Here is a 21,347-nt window from a genome sequence, read left to right as displayed (position 1 = left end):
TTCTGGCTGTGAAATCCACTGCTCTCCAGCTTCCCTTTACAGCTATTACCATAAATGTTCTATCAAGTTCTTTATCTTCCTCCTCTGCCTCAGACCGAAGTTAAAGGGATGCTGCAATCGCACAGCAACCATGGAAGGCTGAAGTCAGGCACAGATGTACAGGACTGACACTAAAATCCTGTCAGAACTGCAGCTTGGCACAAGTCTGCGGATGTAAGAAACACTTCAGAGTGGAGGAGAAGGGGTGGCACAAGATTACAGCCTCCAGGATGAAAAAAAAGGCAAATATTTGTCAAGTACATATTTGTTCCACCTTTGGGAGGAATTAGGTGCATCTGGTCATCACTGAGCTAAGCTCAGCTCGGACACTCAAGCTATGGAGGGCTTAAATTAACCTGCTGCACTGAAGGAAATTAAAGAGAGCTCAGAGCTGGTGGATGGACACCAAAGAGCCTTGGGAGTCTTCCCTTTCCATGGCAATCTCCTGTTTTTGCAGCCTTGTGCCCAAAGCCTGCAAATCTCAAAGCTGTCCTGTCATCCTCAGGAGGCCCTACTGAACGACTCCTTTCCTCCAAGAGCAATTTCAATTAAATAAGGAAAACAAAGCTTCCTTCTAGACAGCAAAAGAGGAATCTCTCTGCTTTTGGAGGGTCTGGCTCTTGCTGTGTGGCAGCACCTCAAGTGACCAGACCTCAGGGCATGAGTGTCCCTTCCACTTTGTGACAAGGGAGGGACATCATCCACAGCCCTGGGAGAGAAAATCAGTCTCAAGATGCTCAGGCACAGATACTGGAAGGCTTCAGTAATTTTGGAAAGACCCTCATTACAATCTCCCTTATCTAAAGGGAAGACAAGTCACCTCTAGCTCATTCCCTACTGAAGTACAATGTTGGGCCATCATAAAGGAAGCATGAGAGCAGAAAGGCAACAATAGAGTTAAAAAAAACCCCACAAAAGTACATTTTCCCTCCTAAGGAGCAACACATTACAATGCTGGCAAAACAGCATCCTGTTCCCTGGAACTTGAAGGAAGGCTAGGAAGAAAAGAAGCTCCCTTTCAAAGGAAGCTCCTTGTTTCCTGGAGGAATTCACCAGCTCTCACAAGGAGAGGACACAACTGTTCCTACGTGAGTGTCTCCTGTGCTGCCAGCACGGTGACAAGCAAAACAAAGACTGTTTTAGAGGACCTGCAACCTCAGAACGTGAACTGGGGATGAGAGCCTAATCTTCCTCCACACATCTTGCCTGCAGCAGGTTTAGGTCAGGGATGATGTGAACTACTCCCTGAGCGAGCAGGGTTTGTTAATTTATCTCATCCTCCGTTACACAGACACATCCCTGCACTCCCCTCCTTTGCTCTGGATGTGAACATGCCCTGTGGAAAGATCAAGCCTGACAAGTTGTTTGAACACATAAGGACAACAAATCAGGAAAGAGATGTGAGTCTGGGATGCTGCAGGATGCCACCACATCCCAAGGCAAACGAACTTTGTGGCTCCTGCTGAACAACCTACAGTCCAGATGCACAGGGAACATCCCTAACTCTTCTGGCAGAAGGTTTTCACTGGGCAGCACCAGCCCTGTGAGCCTTACATGGTGTCACCCTGAATTGCTACCAACGGGGTGTAGGATGCTGTGGCTGTCACTGGCTCCCCAGGCCATTGACTGTGATGTGGAACAGAGAGGTGGAAAACAGCACGAAAGACACAAATTGTGGGGAGTCACTGCAGGTAACTTGTTCATTTCAGGGAATTTGTTCCCTTGCCATAAGGGAGAAAGGAGATGGATGGTCCTCTCACACCTCAGGGCAGAACTCCATGTTCAATTCCAGGTCACACGTTGGTCTGTCTGGGCCAGTTTGGATGGGGCTCGGAGCAGCCTGGTCCAAGTGGGTGTTGGAACAGGATGCTCTTTAAGGCCCTTCCAACCCAAACCATTCTGTGATTCTATGATTCACGCTGTTACTGGCTTCTATCTCCCCCTCTTGCACCTCAATAGCAGCTGCCAACTGCAGCACCCTGGATGTGGCAAATCCACTGGGACCATCCCCAGGAAGAGTGATGTGGGAACAGACAGACACTTGGAGCACACTAAAAGAACACATTTTGGGTAAACAAACTCCATCATGGTCAGGTTATATACAAATGTGTGACAAATTCTATTTTAGATCAAAATGAGATGCATAATAAATTCACCTTAATTACACAGAGAGGGGCAGAGCTCCACCCTGGTCTAACCATCAGCGCTGTCTTCTCACTGCATTAAAAAATCCTCATTTAACAACGTTTTGCTTTGAAATAGAGCCTGCAGGTCACCAGGCACTTGGAAAATAATGAATCCATGGCTTACCGAATCACTTCCTACTAAAATATTTACCTTGTGTTTCAAGATAGGAAAAGTAAGACAGAGAGGAAGAACTGACTCTCTTCAAAGAGATGCGCAGAGCCAGAAAGATGTCTCGTCTCTACTCCTGTACTTTAACCTTCCGTCTGTATAACCTGTGGATAACTTCAAGCTTCAAACCCACTCTGTGGTAATTGAGAAGAGGTTAGAAACTCTCCACTGTCAGTCCACGAGATTTCAGTGACAAGCCCTAATATCAGTGTTTTAGAAGGAAAAAAAAAATCAAGAGACTTTCACTATTAACATTTTCCAATTAAAGCTGAATAATTGCTGTATAGCAAATTGGCTGTTAATTGCATCATGCTAGGCAGGAAAAAGCGAAGGCTTTCCTGGTAATGTATGCCCGAGCAGCGGTGTCAGAAAGGAAGAGAAATAATGGCAGCAACACCAAGACTGCTCTTAATCAAAGGCAAAATCAAACATTTTCCTATTGCAGAGACCCAGAGCTGAAAAGCAAAGCTCTTAAAACACAAAGCTCTGTCTTTCAGAGGCGTCAGGTGGTGTAACTGCCATCGACAAACTTTTTTTTTTTTAATTTTCAAGTTTAATCAAATCCTGTTTCTAGCCCTTGGATAAGTAAGTTGGGGCCCTTCATCAGAGAAGTCCGGGGTGCACTGGATACTCCTGGTGGCACAGCCATGGCTGCATGAAGGGATGAGATCAACTGTGACAAATGAAGGGCCTGGGGACTTGAAAGGGGAAGCTGTCCCACCTGCAGGAAGGGAAGGCAGGGCTCTGAGCTCCAGCTGGCCCCCAACAATTCCCAGGTTGTGGCCAGGGCCCGGCACAGAGGCTTCTTTCACTCCCTGAGCCGTGTGTGCTATGAGGCAGCTTTGAAGTGTTGGATTCCACAGGTAAAGGATACACAACTTCCCTAAAACACCCCATGCTCTGGGATCTGGGCTGGGGAGAAACCCAGCCTGCCAAAAACCACGCTTGACGAGGCAACTGCTCTGCTCCTCATTGCAACAGAAACTTCATTAAGCCCCAGAAGGAATAAAAGCACTGAGTGTGTTTCTTGCACACTCCTGCTCCAGACCCTACACAACAATGCACTGCACTTCTGGCTGTACATTAAACAAGAATGGAACTGTTACAAGCATCTATTGGAACTTCTAGAGTGTGGATGTGCAAAGAAATCCTCAGATCAGGAATTGCTCCCATGGGAGTTATAGGTGAACATTTTGCTTTCTCAGCTTTGCATTTCAACCTTTACAAAACTTCAAATAAATTTAGAATTTACATTATTAGATAAATTTAGCTTATTTAAACTAAGATAAAAAGATTAAGAAAAAATAAAAGCTCGCTGATTTGGGAAGCTTATTTATTTCCCTCTTTAAGTTTTCCTTATCAATTCCTTAAATACGGAATGCACTGAGCTTATCAAATTTATAAGCCATACTACTTGAATCGAAGAGTTTATAAAATGTCCCATTCTGCTCTTGCAGTATTATGTCTTTCCTCTGTGTTTACTTGAGAATGTGTCTCTCAATTTATAATGTTCTCTGCAAACATGATTTTATTTTCAAAGTCCATAACCTCCTGCAGGATACTGTGTGAATCCAGCTCATTTAATTCCTTGCAATTACTGCAAAGATTTCAGATTAAAGCAACCTAAAACTGCAAACATGCAAAATAAAAACCTTTAGAACTTAAACTGATCTAAATACAAATGAGATTACAGGACAGCCTACCTGACGAAGAGTTCCCCTTGTCCAGAGGGGTGATCATCTTCAATATTACACCTCACATTAAAATGCTTTTATGTCATGATTCAAAATAATGGTTCTAATATCAAACCAGAGAAGAGAATACATTTTGCAGATTTCTAAGAGCTGTATCTGTCAAAAGTCAAATGTCTGAGCTACACAGAACCATGCTGGGTATCCAGCTTCCTTCCTTGAGCAGGCCTGACTTTTGGAAAGTGTTTCTTGGACAGGAGCTTGAAGAGCTGATGAAGACAACATTCACTCTCCTCACTATTCAGTCAGGTTGAAGCCTAAACTCCAAGAATAAAAATAAAGTGCTTTGGCTTGTGGGTTTTTCCCCTCGTTTTTCCTCCTGAGTGGGGATAATGGAGAAGGTGTGACAACCAAGCCCAGCTATGGGCAGAAAAAGCACTGATTTACTGAACACTGCCACACAATCAAACCAGATTAATCAGCATCAGCAACCAGAAATAAATCACCTTTTTTTCCTGTTATAAAGAGCATGCTGCTTGCATTTTTACTTCAGTGTAAATCCTAGGCCAAACTAAATGCAAAATATGTATTGAAACATCCATAAGTAAATGCTGGGAAAAAACAGACTTTTATAGCTCAGTCACGAAGTTTAGTCCCATGAACAATTTACTGACAGACATTTGGCTCCCCTGCCTGCGAACAACATTAACATTAGTATCAGGTTGCCAATGTCAAATTACCTGAGGATGCAAACTCGTGTTTCTTGGAATCAAGAGCAGGATTTAATTGCTGAATGCAACAATTCTTTGTGTTTTAATCAGGGGGAGAGCAAAAAGAAGAGGATCTTCAACAAGAAAAGCAGATGGAGAATTGCAAAAATGTAGCTCAGGATTTAAACAGCAGCACTGGATAAACAGAGGAGCAGCTCAAACTCAGCCAAGCTGTGCAGAAATGCCCACGGACCCGAAGTCCTCCCTAAACCAATATCATGGCAGAGTTCAAACCTCAGAGGGCTCTTGGTGCCACCACAGACACAAAGTAAAGAGCTGCTTTCAGATCTTTCACTCTTTTTTGTCACTTCTCTGCGGGATACAAGGCCCAGTGAGACCAGATGGCAACAGTTCACCCCCAGTTTGGTGGTCACTGAACTGCCACCCAGGGCCTGGATGGGCAGGAGAAAGGCACAGATCTACAGACGAATTTAGGTTGGAAAAGCCTTCTGAGACCCTTGGGTGCAACCCCTCACCCAGCACTAAAACATACTCCTAAGTACCACACTTGTGTTTTTTAACACTTCAGGGGTGGTGACCCCAAAGGTTCCCATTGAAGCTGAGATTCCTTTGGTCTGCAGAACAGAAGGGGTAAGCACTGGATCCCGCTGCTTCCAGAGGCTAACACATTCCTAAAAATCCCAGGCAGACAGCACCAGCTGGATTAATGCTCCAAACCCCTTTTCAGAGCACTTATTTATCACCATCGCCCTCCAGGCCTTACATTATTCTGGGGAACCACAGGTTGCAAAACCCCATTGTCCCCTGCCTGAATTAAAACCAGTTTGAAATCTCAAGTCCTGCAGGATCAGCAAATCCAAAAAATTACCAGTTTCCTGTTTCCTAGGACATTGCTACATATAATTTTTTAATATTTCTAGTTGACTGGGCTATTTCAGGTGAGAGCTTGTCAAGAATGTCAGGTAAATTTAAACACTGTTTCTCAGTACACAACACCTCATGCTGAAAGGGGATGGTTTTCCAGAAATTGTTAAAAAGTAGTGCATTATAACCACCCAGGTTTCCTCATGATATGTTGAGAAAGCTAAGGCAATAATAAGTTGCTGTTAGCAGAGTTTACCCTGCTGAACTGCAATAGTTTCTCTCTGGAACTATTTTGCCAAAAGCAATTTGTGGATCACAAAAAGGTATGAAAAGTAGAAGAATGTTCCCTTTCCTGTCCTATGTAAGATAATGTAACCTATGTGCACATAGTGAATTTTATTATACTAAGTAGTAAGAACTACAGAAAACCCTAGAGCAGCACTGAAGCAGCTGGAAAAAAAAAAGGGAGAAAATAAATCTATTTGCTGTTCAGTCACAATTTCCATATTTAAAAAGGAGGAAAAAGCTCTTCCAACCTAAACCATCTGTATACACTGACCAAAAATAATTCCAAAATTCTATGAATCTACTTGAAATTATATAATTGATCCTGGTCAATGACTTGCCTATGGAATCTCAACACCTCTAAATGGTATTTTCTGATGTCAGGTGCAAGTTGAACCATTTCCTTTTCCAAAGCAGAGCAGAAGGTTCCATCATTTAATCATTCCCAGCACTTAGGATCAGACAAGTGAGGAAAGTTGCAAGGTCTGCATTAATATCACCACTCCAGCGACCTCTCACACCCCATGGCACAGTGAGAACTCAATTTTACATTAATAAACCCTAACACCAAACTGTTAGAAACTCAGAAGACACCAGGTATTACAACTTCCATAAATTACAGCCGAGCTCAAATGGCCCGTACAAGCAATTGTACAGTGATAAAGCCTAAGTGGATGATATTTAAACAGATACTTGATTTACAGCAGAGTTTTACATCATGCTGGAATTCAAATGACAATTTACAAGTCCAGAGATGAGAAATCCCTGCTCCATGCAAAGTGCTGTTTGCAGTGCTCTGGCAGAAGAGCTGAATGCTGAATCCTTCAGGAAGGAATCTTTCCCTCTTATGGTCTCAGGGCACAGAAGCCAAATGATAAAACAGGACATTTAAAAAGAGAATGAACCAAGCTGCTGCTTCATCCACAGGTAGGAAATTACATCCTTGATCTTCTCAGAGTGATGTCTCACAAAGTTCACTTTTGCAAGGCAGCTGCCTGTGGTTCCTGGCACCACAAAAACTTCTGATGGCAAATTTGGTGGTCTGCCTGTCAGGCTCTTCAGAGATGCACAAACTGTGAAGACTGGAAAGCAGACAGACCCATCTCTTTAGTGGCATCAGCACCACTAAAACCATGCAATTGTAAAAGCCCTCCAAGGCCACCGAGTCCAACCTGTGACTGTCCCCAGCCCAGAGCACTGAGTGCCAAGCCTAAGTGTTCCCTGGATACCTCCAGGGATGGGGACTCCAAATCTCCCTGGGCAGCCCCTTCCAGTGCCTGAGCACCCTTCCCATGGGGAAATTCCTGCTGGTGTCCACCTTGACCTCCCCTGGCCCAGCCTGAGGCCGTTCCCTCTCCTCCTGTCCCTGTTCCCTGGGAGCAGATCCCAAATCCCCCCCGGCTGTCCCCTCTGGTCGGGAAAATGTCCCCACTGAAAGGGTGGTCAGGGAAGTGATGGAGTCATCACCCCTGAAGTGTTCAAAAAACATTTGGATTTGGCACTTAGGAACAGGGATTGTGTTGGGCTTGGCAGTGCTGGGTTAAGGGTTGGACTTGATGATATTAGAGGGCTTTTCTAACGGTAAAAATGTTTTTTTATGAAAATAAGAGCTAGATTTACAGAGGAGGAACTGTGGGATGAACAATCCAGAACAGAACTTTAACACTCAGGTCACAAATGGCTCCTCTGAGATGAGAAACCCTCCTGCTCCCCAGCAATGAGCAACTACAGATAATTCTGGGTAATAAAAAACCCCAAAAACATCAAGGAGAAGATTTATCAGAGGAAAAATCATCGCAGGCTTCCAGTGTGATCCAGGAAAACCTCTGGGCCAATAGCTGGAGCAGCAGTAATTGTTCCAAATCTATCAATAAAGCTGAGCTGCTCCTTCATTGACTGCAAACACCAATTTCTTTCATGGGGGATTATAAGTTGATGTTCATGGTCTCTCTACCACCGTTAGGGTGATAAACAGTTGAAACTACATCAGGATCTGACACGCAGATCAATTCTGGGTCCATAAAGAATCTACACAAGAGCTTCCTGGACAGGGATTTACTGCCCCCAGTTTTTATTCTCCCTCGCTGCTAAAATTACTTCTGTCAAGCACTTACAAGAGTACGGAGGAGAAGGGGGAAAAAAAAAAAAAAAAAAAAAAAGGAGGAATAAAGGCAAAAAGAATTAATTTTTCATGTGCTACTAGAACAGCCTTTTGAAATTTCGGGAGTTTTTAAGGCAAATATGTTCCTGCATTGGAAATGATGCTGAACAGCACGAGCTGCTCACTATCCAGCACGCAGCAATTTGAAACACCAAACTAAGCTGTCGAGATTTTCTCCCAGGGCAGTCGCAGGCTTCATGTTACCAGCGCCAAATTATATTAGACATTTAATTTTAAACCTGAGGTACTTAAATGTAAAACCTTACAACAGTAATAGTCATAAAGCAGTGGGGCATTCCATTTCAGAGAATGGATTTTTCTATTTTTCCCCTTTAATTTAACCAGCACCTCCTGTTTTGTGGCTCTGCCCACTACAAAGTAATTTATCTAATTAGGAGATGTTCACAGCTGCTTGAAAGACAGAAGCCCCAGGAAACCAAAGGTCTGGTTTGGAAGACTTTGAAAAGTTCTCTGGAGCCACACAAAGTATTAATTTAATGTGAAAAAAAGGTGCAGAGAAAAATTGAATCCCAATATGTTATTTTGTCTACAATAAAACCACGTGACAATAAGCAGGCATATTCTCCAGTACATTGGCATTTGAATTCCAAAAGATGCTTAGCTTCTTGCCATACCTGCTGCTTTCACAGTATTAGCTTTTTATGACTAAAATTTAAAAATCTTTTAATGGAGAAAAACCCCCAGAAATTAAAAAGGGTTTTTCATGCGTCAACTTGCCAACATAAAGGACACATTTCTGAGCTTACCCAAAGATGATACACTCAGAGCAATCAATTATTCTTGAGGTTTTGCAGGAGTTTTAGTGCAATACTTCTGAGTTTGCTGACCCTTAGTTGCCTAAATCTCGTTTTTAATCCAATTTTCTCTCCATATTTACAAAAAAACAACCTCTTAAAATTGTTTTAAATATTAGAACCTCTCTGCAAGAAATTATTTGAGGTAAGCTTATTCACAAGTACCCACCAGTCACCTGCAATTTCAAAATAAGTATTTAACAGGTAATTCTGGCTGTCGTCTCTTTTGAGCCAGAAGTAATCCCATATGAATGTCAAGTCAGAAACGGCACATACAGGGGAGTGCAGAGCTGGGGTGGGACAGAAGGTTCCCTTGGCCAGGAACTGCAAACCAGCTTGGGATCAGCAGCAGGAGGAAAAGGCAAGTCCAGCAAATACAGCATTTTGGAGTCAAGGGGATGGCAAAAGGCAGGAATTTCAGTGCTATTTCTACTTTTTAAGATTCTATTTCCACACTGCTTGTAGGAGTTCACTGAATTCTGAAGGTTTTTCTGCCCCGCAGCCTCATTTGGGACATCTGGCACTGCTCACCTCCATGCAGGTGTGTCAAGGTGCACAGGACTGCAGCCTACAGCTCCTGCTTTCCTCCTAGAGCCAGCGCTCAACGTTCTTCATCTTGCCTTAGAAAAGCCACAGGATAAAAGGCACAAAAAAGCCAAAACTTTGGTCTAACCTTTCAGAAGGTAGGTGAAGTTGGGGTGGATTAAAATGCCAAAGCAGTTCAAGAAATAGAGGCAGAAAATATTATGTTTTTAAGTGTGAAACCAGCTCAGCATCCATGCAGGGCAATGCTGCCTGCCCCAAAAGCTTAACCAGGACTGGGTGGGCTGGGTGGACACAGAAGAGAACAGGGTTGGAGTATTTATTTCACTGTGCTGCTTCAAAACATCCCTGCCTTCCTGCAAGGCTCAAGCAGAAAATTCTTAGTCAAAATCTGGACCATTTTAATGCAAATTCTCCTGAAGGTGATGCCCTCATGTTTACAGCTCCAGAAAAAAGTCTGTGCTTTGGTAAGTATGAATTTGATAATTTATGCCACTCTGAAACAAGGTGATTATGATTTTAAACCCTCTGCTCTCCTAAGGTGGCACTAAAAACCTGTCCAGAACTGCTGGAAAACCCAGAGATGCACTCAGGGCTATCTATACTCATATTCAGACCTTATACAGACACAGAGATATATATGGGACATGTGAAATAGTCCCCATATTCCCCTAACTGTTCCCATTTTAGGGGCAGCCATCAGAAACAGCAGTCTTCCCCTTTCTCCTGACCTATTCACCCTGGTCTGGTAGCAAATATCACATCTACCCTTTAAAAACAATTATTGCTACAAGCTAATAATGTCAAATAACCACCAGGAATAGTGTCTGCTCCTTTTAATGCTGTTAAATGCTCCACAGAGGAAACACCAAGGCTATCCCAGGAGTGTGCAGGCAGTGGAGCAAGGGCACAGCAGAGAAAAGACTCGCTGAGAAGATGTGGAGGGTCATTTACTGCTAATACCCATCACACAGGGCAAGGAATCTGAACATCAAGCAAACATCACACATGATGTGACAGCTCCATCCCTGGGGGTGTCTAAGGCCAGGATGGACAGGGCTTGGAGCAACCTGGGATAGTGGAAGGCGTCCCTGCCCATGGCAGGGGAAGATGGACTTAAAGGTCTCTTCCTACCCAGACCATTCTGGGATCCTATGATCATGCACCTGACATTAAAATTAAGCAGTATTGTAACTACATTAGCTCTTTCACGCTGAAGAAAGAATCACAGATTTTTCTGTGGTTGCTCCAAGTCCCATCCAGCTTGGCCTTGGAGAATTCCAGGGCAGCCACAGCTTCTCTGGGCAACCTCTGCAGGGCCTCACCACCCTATCAGGGAAGGATTTCTTCCCTAATATCCAAGCTAAACCTCCTCTCTTCCAGCTCAAAGCCATTCCCCCTTGTCCTCTCACTCTGTGCCTTCATAAAAAAAGTATTACATCCATCCATTCCCTTTCTTCTAATTCCAATTTTTCCCTCAGATGCTGCAAGTTCAGCACCTAACAGCACAACGGGGTGGGGTCATCGTTCCATTTTTTTTTTTCCTTTTGAAAAAAAGCAAGAGCACCAAACTCCCCGTTGAGCCCAAAGCACGTGACCCCCCCCCAAGCTGCAGGTTTCTTACCACTGCTAATGCCAGAGTTGGCAATGACTGTGGCCTCGCTCCACTGATCTGCACTGGAGACCGAGTAGGAGCGCTGGTGCAAACCGTCCGGGCGGCTGTTGAAGGACACCAGACTGATCCCACTGGCCATCTGAGACACAGATGTGCTAGCAGTCACGTTCCCTAGGCACAAACGGAAAACAAATTGTGTCAATAGAGAGGACAAAAGGGATTTTGCATCAGGATGGATGGGGGGTGTCTTAACAAGAGCAGGAACACGGGTTACTTCACCCACACAACAACCCTCTCTGAAGCGCTGGGGCTGACAGTCCTGAGACTAGCTCAAATCCAGCCAAGAAGACAAAAAAAGCCGAATTTTTCATGGTGTCACCTCATTCTGTTCATTCACCTTCAGGGAAACACGATCTTCCACCACCCTGCTACCAGGCACACTCTCTGGAGCTTCTCCGCTTGTTACACCGTGCACAGAAAATCAATTTATTCCTAAAAGTGACTGTTCATACAACTGAGCCAACTCCAAGAGTGTAAAACAATCCACCTCTAAATAATACCTGACACATGTATGTGCCCCAAGAACACAGTGATGGGGAACAAATGACTGCCAGCACTGAGACACCAAGGGGAAAAACAAAACTTTCTTGGACATTTAATCTTAAAACAACATCATGACACAAAGCAGCACTGGACTGCAAGTATCATTCCTGGGGCTCGTCCCAGGAATGTGACACAAAAAGGGACACACAAAGAACACCCTTTCCCCAGTAAACACTTCTGTATTTTCACGATCACTGAGGCCTAGGACATTAAAATGCTGGGAGCTGTGTGCAAGAGGGAGTGACAGGGACAGGTTTCTCACCATAAAACGGGACAAGTGGGATCTGGTTGAATACATTTTAAAGTAGAAACAATTAAAACCTTTCCAGAAACTCCAATTTCCGATGGTTTTACTTACGACTTGCTACAGGCCAAAACGTGCTCCAAGGTTTTGGCTTCTGAGCACATTTTATTCCATTCCTAGCAAAGGCCTTGCATATCATAAAGCCACAAAGAATTTACAGTGCCAGTTTCATTCCTCGTGGCAGGCTCTCTAAAGGTGCCCCACAGGTCCTCTATGGATTGAAGAATACTCTTAAAAAACACATGTGAAGGGAAAGGAGCAGACGCAATATTATAACGTACCCTCACACTTTGCATTTCCATTGCACCTTCTACTGATGAGTTCAGAAAAATTAATGAATTAATTTTCAATGCTCCTGTGAGGTTGTTAATTATCTGCTATCATTTCCCCCATTTTTCAGAGGTTAAATGACCCAGGGCCACAAAGGAAGATTGTGGCTGACTTGAAAATAAAACCCAGATCTCCTGACTCCCAGTTCTATCATTATGTCTTTTCCCAGAGCAGCCTTTGGGAAGACAACAGAGCTTAGTGAACTACTTTGTGTTTATTAGAGTTGGCGTAATTGTCCCTTTCTCTCCTCCCCTTTCCCAAGACAAAATCTCCTCTTTAGTCCCTAGCACAGATCCATCACAGTTATCTGTGCCTTCAATGTACTTACTCAGCCCTCAAGAACTTTGCCTGGCAATCCCTGCTTTGCAGACATGAAATACAGAGAGAAAAATTCATTTGTTTAATTATGCAAAATCTAAGGTGGGTTTTGGAACCATATTGGGACCTCCCAAGGCATGAGACTACAGAGCAGAAGACTGAATTGCAATTCAGTCTTTTAAAACCACAACAGAAAATAAAAACATGAGCTGACAAAAATTGTATTTTGTGCTGTCTTAACAGAAATCTCTCCTTCCAAATCAGCTTCTGTGATGCTCACTTTGAAATCCCTTATTCCTCTGGTTTTCACAATCCAGAAAAACTATGGATATAAATAAATTATTTTGATGAGCCATCAAATTAAAGGGAATGGCTGATGTGAGTGACAAGAGTTTGAGACCGAGTGGGTTCTACAAACTTGAGATTTAGGCCAACATAGATACAACACAAGCAGTGATATTTTTATGCTGACATCTTCCACCTAGTCCACAAGCTTTTGAACACAAGTGTCCAATCACCTTCAAACCACAATGCAAAACCTTGGAATGAGACCATCAAGATTTTCATGTCGTCTTTCTAGCACCAGAAGCTCCACTCTCACCTTAATGCCACCTGAGGAAACTCCAACACCATGCTGGGACTTGAACCTGTTGAGAAGTGACTTATTCTGGGAACCAAAGAAGAATTTTTCTTCCACTGCACCTCTCTCAAAGGTATGGGCTGCTAGCACAAAACAGGTGCCAAGTGCATTCATGGGACACTTTACTGAACTGTGATGAACCCAGCCCAGCTCTCTCTTTCCTACTCCATAGCCTGGTAACCTTTATCCTGCAACCTTTATGACAATATTTATTGAGGATTCAATCCCACTTTGTGCAGATGCTGCAAGGTGTGTATTTTGTGACAGATCAGACCATCAAGTCAGAATCCACGAGTAGGTATCAGAAGGGCCAGACTACAGAAAATAGTGTGTCTGTCTTTTCCTGTCCTCCTCCTCGATGTATTCAGGTCTAGCACAAACTTGTTACTTAGAACCTTATTTAAAAGTCATTATTTCCCAATCCAGTGCTAATTTTTCTACTTCTCAGTCCAACTGCAGGACATGAATCCCACACTAGGCATTAATGCTGCCAGCCCAAAACAGGGACTGCTGCTCTTGCTGTGTCTCCAACACAGTCCCACAGTTCTGCCCATCTACAATGGGCAAGCCCCAAACCAGACCTGGCAAAAGTCCTTTAATTTTCCTCATGGATAAATCCTCGACCACCTCAGACTTTCAGCAGACAAGCAGGAGACAGTGAAAAAGAGGAGGCCAGCAGTACCCAGTGGAAATGCTGAAGATGGAAGGGGGCTTGGACCAGATGAGATTTAAGGGTCCTTCCAACCCAAACCATTCCGTGGTTCTGTGATCCATGATGTATGTTGGGGTTGGCACAGAAGCCTTTACATCCTGCACCTCGTGTCCCCCCATCCACAGACAGACCCCCATCTTCAATGGACCTCAAGCTCCTGGCCTGCTACCTGGCCCACGCTGGAGCTGTGAAAGAGCTGCCTATTCAAATGCATCCTACGTGCATCAGCTGGTTGCTTAAGTTGATTAGCAGGGGGCAGTTAAATTACTATGCTAATCCATGTATTCTCAGCACTGTTTCCTTGATATGGATATGTGTATATGCTTACTGGGAAGCCTTGATTAGTTCAAGCTTCAATGTGTCAAAGGCTCCAGATTCTTTCCAAAGAATAATTTTAGCTGTACTCACATCCCTAAAGTGTGGGAGCTGATTTGAAAAGGTACTTACCTCTACCATATGCTATTTTTCTTTAAACAATTTGCATTTCAAAAGGAATATGGCATTTATATTTGAATGAATATCAGTATGTTGCCAGAACTGGTCTCAAATGAGCAAAAAAAAAAAGATGCTGGTCTCCTATTGAACAAAAATGTTTTCATCTACCAAAGGAGCATCAAAGAAAGAGTTCCTCTTTCTAGCTCTAGACAGCTTTATTAAAACTATCTTTTCTGATGTTATAAAACACCCCGTTAAGGCTGCGCTTACAAAACGTTCAAACAATTAAGCCCCACAAAACCCATCCAAATTAAGATTCAAGGTAATTTCCAGGTTCGGCCGCTGCTCAGCAGACGAGCCCCGAGCGTGCTCACACAAAACCCTATTTAAATACTCATTGACTCAGTGTAAATCGCTGCAAAGAGCAGGTGGAGGCAAGAGGAATTAGGCTGAGGAGTGCCCGTGTATGGAGAAGCTGAGGGTTTGAAACACAGACTGGGGGCAGAAGGAGAACAAGGAGTCACTCTGGCTCCTCACACACAGCTCTTTGGGATTCCCAAAACGATAGAGCAGAAACGCAAGACTTAGAAATGAAATGGAAATAACCACGGTTTACACAAACATGGGACCGGACAAGATGTGGACAGTGTGTGACTAGTAGGTAAAAACCAAAAGGTAAAAGGTCTGTTGTAAAAATTGTAATAAAATATGCAATTAAGGTCAACAGAAATGCTGTCTTACATATATGCAATGACCTGTCCAACAAAAATAAACCACTCAGGGTTTTGGTCATATTTGCTCCTGTAATGGAGCAGTACAAGGGACAGCACGTCTGCAATCCCTCTTTTGCTGGTTTTTAACTTAATAATCCTGTGAATCATCACAGGTTAGTGGTACAGACACATCATTTCAAGCCCTCACCAACTACATCACTTACTAATTACAAATGCAGAACGAATATAATACACAAGCAGACCCTGGGAAGTGAGATACAAGTGACACAAACAATACTGGGCACAAATGATTTCCATTCCCTGCTGCAGACACGTCTGTGATTTCTTCCAAACAAATCAGCTACCAGAAGTTACATTCACAAGTGCAACTAATATACTGCTGGATTTATGAGACAAGCAGTCAGTGCAGGAGTTGTGAAGCAGAACTATATTTTTCCATGAAGCAGCAGTGTATGAGACTCACAGGGGGCTGCACAGAGACTGAATCAGATAAACTGCAGCCCTACTGCTCTGCTTTCACCATGTTTCATTTGTGCCAAGCTCCTCGTGTCCATGATGAGTTTCTCTTACAAAAAAAAAGGAAAAAGAGAAGGAAATAAACCTCTTAAGGCCAGAGGGCTGTGCTCACCAGCTGTTAGAACTAATGAAAAATACATTAGAGTTGTGGGTCAGGAAATCCTGACTCTTGATATCAGAGGGTTAATTGTTTCAAATCATGTTGGGTCAATTTGTGTTGCAGGAATTCTGCCTATTCTTGATATGCCCTCTAATTCAGCACCAGGCACTGTCAAGTAGGTTAGATTGGCTGTGGATGCCCCTTCCAAACCCATACCCAGCACTGCTCCCTCAAGTCTCTTCAGAGTGGAAAGGGAAAGGGAGAAGCCCCATTGCACTCCCTTCCCATCCTCAGCTCTGCATCATGCTCAGAATTAATTCCCAGAGTTGTGCAGAATCCTTTCCTGAGAAGTGTCTGACCATCCCAGCTATGCTTCCTGCCTCTCCAACACATATAGAAATGAACCTTGGGACCAGGAACATTTGGGGATCCTGGGTTCCATTAGAGTGCTGCCTCAGCATCCATCTTTTCCAGGCACATCCTGCTTTCTGTGCCCACTCTGGAGGTCGACAGTGTGCTACACTGAAATCTGGGAAAACAGCTACTTACTGCTCCTTGCCTCTCCCACTGAGCAGAGTCCCATGCTGGCAAGGGAGGCACTGCCCAGGTGTCTGGCCATGTTCTGAGGAGACTGTGGGACCTGAAGGCCTCTGAATTTCATAGCCAGGTTCTTGAGGGGGGGTAAAATTCCCTCAAGTATTGCCATGGATTCTTGTTCACCATGATGGCAGTACATGGTCTCTGCCCTGGCTTTATCAGGCACCTAAAATTACCTGAGGTTCCTCACTCACAAAACAAGAATGACTAAGAGGGAGGTTGGAAATAGATGATCTTTTGGGTCCCTTCCAACCCAAACTATTGTGACTCCATGACAAAAATCTTTCCAAACCACCCTGGTTCCAGTGCTCAAACTCTCCCTCAACACGCTGACAATCACTTTCAACACTGCGGTAGCAAACTCACTTGTGAGTTTTACTTAGTTTTAAGACTCTTTTTTTATTTTTTTCCCAGAAGCATTTACTTAGTGAACAAAATTCCTAAGGACAAGAAGCTATTCCTAAAGGAAGCCCTTCCATCTCCATCCCTGCCGAACTGGGCTCGATTAGCAGCACACAAACTGAGCAGGGTCAATACTAATGAACAAACAAGGCAGTGCCAAGAAATATCCTGGCAGTGAAGGACGTGGTGCTGGGAATATAACGAGGAAAGCTATTATTCTCAGAGCATGCCAAAGCAACACAGCAAGTGTGGAGGAAAATTAAGTCATCAGAGGAGACATCTCTTCTAAAAGAAAGTTAAACCCAAGATCTCCACCGCGGGCTTCTGCTCGAGATCCCCGACTATTTACTCTGCTGGGATCAAAGACTGCTTTCCTTCCCTGGCAGGCATATTATTATTATTTTTCTGTAGTTTTAACAAATAACAGTAATAAATAAGATATGCTTGGCTTTCTGGGCAAGTCATGATTGAGGTTATCTACTTGTTCAGGGACTGCAGCTTTAAGACCCAGAGGTGAGTGTTTTGCTGGCAAAAATTCTGTTTTTTGTTGCTCTTATTTGGCTGTGAATCCTGACAGGAACCGGGGATTTAACTTTGCGAAAAACAACAGCAGAGATCCAAATCATTCCAAGCTAGGAACAGCAGAGCATGTGCAGGGCCCTGAGGCAAGGAATGTAAAATGCTTCCTAATCCCTTCAACTGTCTGTGGAAATTATTAATAATGGAATTGCAGAGGGGGTGGCGGGTCCTACCTGCGTGCTGCATCGGGACAGCTGACATGAACCGGGCTAACTTTGGGAGCTTCCCACGAGCTCCAACCCTCCCCAAGCCCTGGCAGAGCCTCCAGGGGTCGAGAGGGACCACTGCTGGCATTCACCGACTCTTCAGGAAACAGAACAAAGAAACTTTATTTTCGTTAAAGAGACAATAGATACGAATGTGAGATGACTTTTTTCCCTTTTTTTTTTTTAATAGCTATTGCCACTGTAACAGCAGCTAAGTGAATGCATGTCTGCAGTGTGAGCAGTTTTGATAAACAGCCTCTGCGGGCCACACAACGGGGATAATGTATCCTTAAGTACTGCCAATGAGCTGCCATTCTGCACAGCCAATTACTTCTTTGCGTCTGTCACTCAAAGGAAAAATGACTGAGCCCATTAGATCAAACCTTTGTCACTGTTCCTAATGCACTCTTAGGCCTCATTAATCTGAGGGAGCAGCAACACAGCCGCCGGTGCCTCATTGCCTCCCCCACAACAGGCCCACGTGAATCTTCTCATCTCTCCCCCAAGTGCACCACGTTAATCAAGCTCTCCTTATTACCCCGGTCCCTGTCACGGCGGAGAGCGCTCTCTCTCTTAAATGCTCTCATTATGGTCCATCTTTAGAGCCGGCTGAGTGGGGAAAAAAAAAAAAAAAAATTAAAAAAAAATAGAGGCGGTGGGGGGGGGGGGGAAACCGAGCCAGAGAGAAAGAGAAGAGGAAAAAGCAAGTCCGATCACATTAATATTCATGACAATAATTAGTATTCTAGGTCACTGAATATTCATGCTATTAGTTTGGTTTTTTATGGGTTTGCTGGATGTCCTGATTGCTGGAGTGTGGAGGAAAACAGCATGGTTGGGACTTTAGATGTCAACGGCAGTTCAATACTCCAAACACATTTGTGAATTTTTTTTTTCTCTCCTCCGTTTGGTAAATCAGCTTCAACCCTCCCGATGGCTTTAACATCTTAAAATCACTGGGGGGAAGAGCACAGACAATCCTGCAAAGGTCTGAACAGCCAAGCAGTTTGTGCTGCGCCGTGTGACCGTCACGACACCGGGATTTCACTGGGTGGACAAGGCAGATCTGGGATTTTATCCAGGATACAGCACCACAGAGGCATGAAAATCATCCAGAGGGAAGCAGGCACCGACTGAGGGCTCCAGTCACCTGCCTGAAGCTCCACGACACATTCCTACCTTTTATCCACCTCATCATCATTAGGGATTTGCCAATCTCGAGAAAGGATCCTCAGTTTTTCCTTTTTTTCCCTGAAGAAAAAAATCCCAGCAAACTCATTTTTCTCAATATTTAACCAATGCAGTTATTTTATCAAATATTTATTTCATTATTGCTAATATGTGTCCTGCTCCTTTTCTCCCACTATATATAGGAATATACTAACAGTGAAAGTTTGTATTTCTCTAGTTCTGGAAAGGGCAAATCCTAGTCCAAAGGAACTGGAGAAAATGACCTTGAGGGATCCCCCTCTAGTGGGATGAAAGGGAAATCTCGGATGCACTTGAAATTGGGCTTTTTTCCTTTGAAACGAGCAAACTGCCAACTTCTCCTTCCCGTCGCTGCAGCTGTATATCACTGAACCTACAGCAAAGCCACCCGGATGGAAAATTGACTCTGGTGATTGATGACAAAACCAAGTCCCAAACTTGCATCTGCGATCTGTGCAAACGCATAAAACTCACGCCGAAGTTGGAGCGCGGAAAACGTTTCACGTCAAGTCACCTCACGGCCCTTGCCAGACTCCAGAACTGGTGACAAATCACTCCCAACAACCAACCTCTGGCCTTGTGGGAACCACATCAGGTCACCTCCAAGTAGGGAATTCAGAGCAGATTCCAGAATTTAGGACTCAGTTCAGCATTTATTTACAAAGGTACCTGAGATCCATGGTCTTTGGAAAAACTGCCCATTGCTTCTGAGCTCTTGGCTTGATAAATGTTTTTACTCATCATCAGCCTGATGGTAACATCTGAATCCTCACAGTGACCCCCAATTAAAAAAGATTATTACATGATCCCCCAAAACCACTGAGGATTTGACAGATGATCACAATTAATAACAGCCAGGAACCTCACAGTTTATAAGAACATGGAGCTGCCGTTCCTGCAGCATCTGAAATGTCACAAGCAGTTTAGCAGATAAGAACCTTCAGCACTTAATGATGACCCTGCAACTAACACATCTTGGGATACTTCACAAACTGTACAGTCACCATTTTAAGGAAATTTAATAGCACCAAATTATTTAAATGAAGTGTTAATCAGGAAACAATTTATCTCTACACCATAAGCTATTTTTAGATGTGAACTTTCTACATCAGTGGCTCTTGCTACAGCTCAGGCTTTGGGTTGTTTGGAGAGGAGAAGAAATAAATGACTCCTGGGAGAGATTTCAGAAGTAAGTTCACCTTCAGGTCAAACAGCTCAAATGCAATCCAATTCAGGAGTGAATGAAACCTGGACCCACTCCTGGCTCCAAGGCCAGGCTGAGCCAGCTCCTAAAGGGCAGAGGGAATGGCCAGTGGGATGGATAGAACTCTGGCCATGCTCCCAGCTCTTACAGAAAGCTGGAACTGAGCAAGTCCAAGAATTACCCTTTTCTGAAGGACTTCCAAGTGAGCTGCATCAACAGAATGATGTCCAGTGCCATGTAAATTTAATTTAAATTTCAGTTACTTCAGCATTGTTTGTCAGCTTGGACTGAAGATACCACAGAAGTGACATCATTTTAGATTAAAGGGCGTAAACATTCAGTTCCCCCAGCTCACAGATTGCTACCAAGTTAGCTTACAGGTGTGAGCACCTTCCCTAAAGTCACAGTTAGGAACCTGTTATCTAAAGTCTACACAACATGAATAACACAACTAAAACAACCCTATGTTTCTCTCTATTTTCTGCAATAAGCTGCCACACAGAATCCCAGTTCTTACCCAATAAACCCCAAACTGCACCTGCAAGAACCCAAGAAGACACCAGTTTTCAAATCAAAGTCAACCTTTTTTCCAGGCAAGGTGCCTGGCTTTGCAACAGCAGGAGCAGCCCAACCTATTCCTACCTCTGCTTACAGAGCACAGAAAATATTCCTTTTTCCTACTGCTGTTTCACTTCCAGTTTGTTCACTGTCCCACTATGACTGTGACAATGGACTGTGACTTGATGTCAAGGAAAAAGTATTTTCCCCAGCCAGTGGATTTTTCCTTGTGCCAGTGGAAACCCAGCAGGGAAGAGGTTTTTTAATTGACATATTCTCATAAAGGTTTTTTGGTTTTTTTTTACATCTCTGAAACATAAACTCTCAAGGACTGGAACTTGGTTTTGTTATTATGATGATTTTTCCCCAGAGATACCTGCTTCCAGAAGTTTGGGATGTAAACACATTTATGGATTGGGAGAGGAGTTATGGAGAGATGATTTTATATGTCTGTTTGTCCAAGTCTTTAAAACCAGAAAATCCATCTTGTTGAGCTCAGAAGTGCCCTAAAGTGTGACAAAATTCCATGTGATAGGAATGACACACTCCTAAACTTTCCCTTCTGCATGTGACACCTACGTCAATTAAATCCAAGAGAAAACTCTGCTCTTGCTGCTTGGCTGCTGTAACTTGTAGTGCCAAAGAACAGAGTCTGCCCCTCCTGAATCCTCAATATTGCCCTGATCAGCCTCATTCCCTCTATTCTGCTCACAGCATTGTTATGGGGAATACCTTGGGAAAGATCAAGACACCACTTTTCCCAGCACTAACAGGTGAGGGGAAGCTCTGAGGCAGCAGCAC

At 43.8% G+C, this 21,347-nt stretch overlaps 1 protein-coding gene across 6 annotated transcripts in view; it reads right to left on the bottom strand.

Moving 5' to 3' along the window:
• The window catches only part of AGAP1 (ArfGAP with GTPase domain, ankyrin repeat and PH domain 1), a 304,936-nt gene that overhangs the window by 86,662 nt on the left and 196,927 nt on the right, over positions 1–21,347 (bottom strand). For 5 of the 6 annotated variants that reach the window (XM_088167528.1, XM_014890724.2, XM_088167525.1 and 2 more), the window contains one exon: positions 11,109–11,270. The exons of the other annotated variant lie outside the window; for it this stretch is intronic. In XM_088167528.1, the coding sequence (XP_088023654.1) occupies positions 11,109–11,270 (162 nt within the window). The remainder of the gene's footprint in view (positions 1–11,108; positions 11,271–21,347) is intronic. 6 annotated transcript variants of the gene reach the window in all.

The sequence above is a fragment of the Sturnus vulgaris genome, chromosome 7 (assembly GCF_052056855.1).
Source record: "Sturnus vulgaris isolate bStuVul1 chromosome 7, bStuVul1.hap1, whole genome shotgun sequence".
In the NCBI taxonomy this organism is placed as follows: Eukaryota; Metazoa; Chordata; class Aves; order Passeriformes; family Sturnidae; genus Sturnus; species Sturnus vulgaris.
Note: the sequence above shows the minus strand (reverse complement) of the source record. Positions and strands in the feature narration are given on the sequence as shown.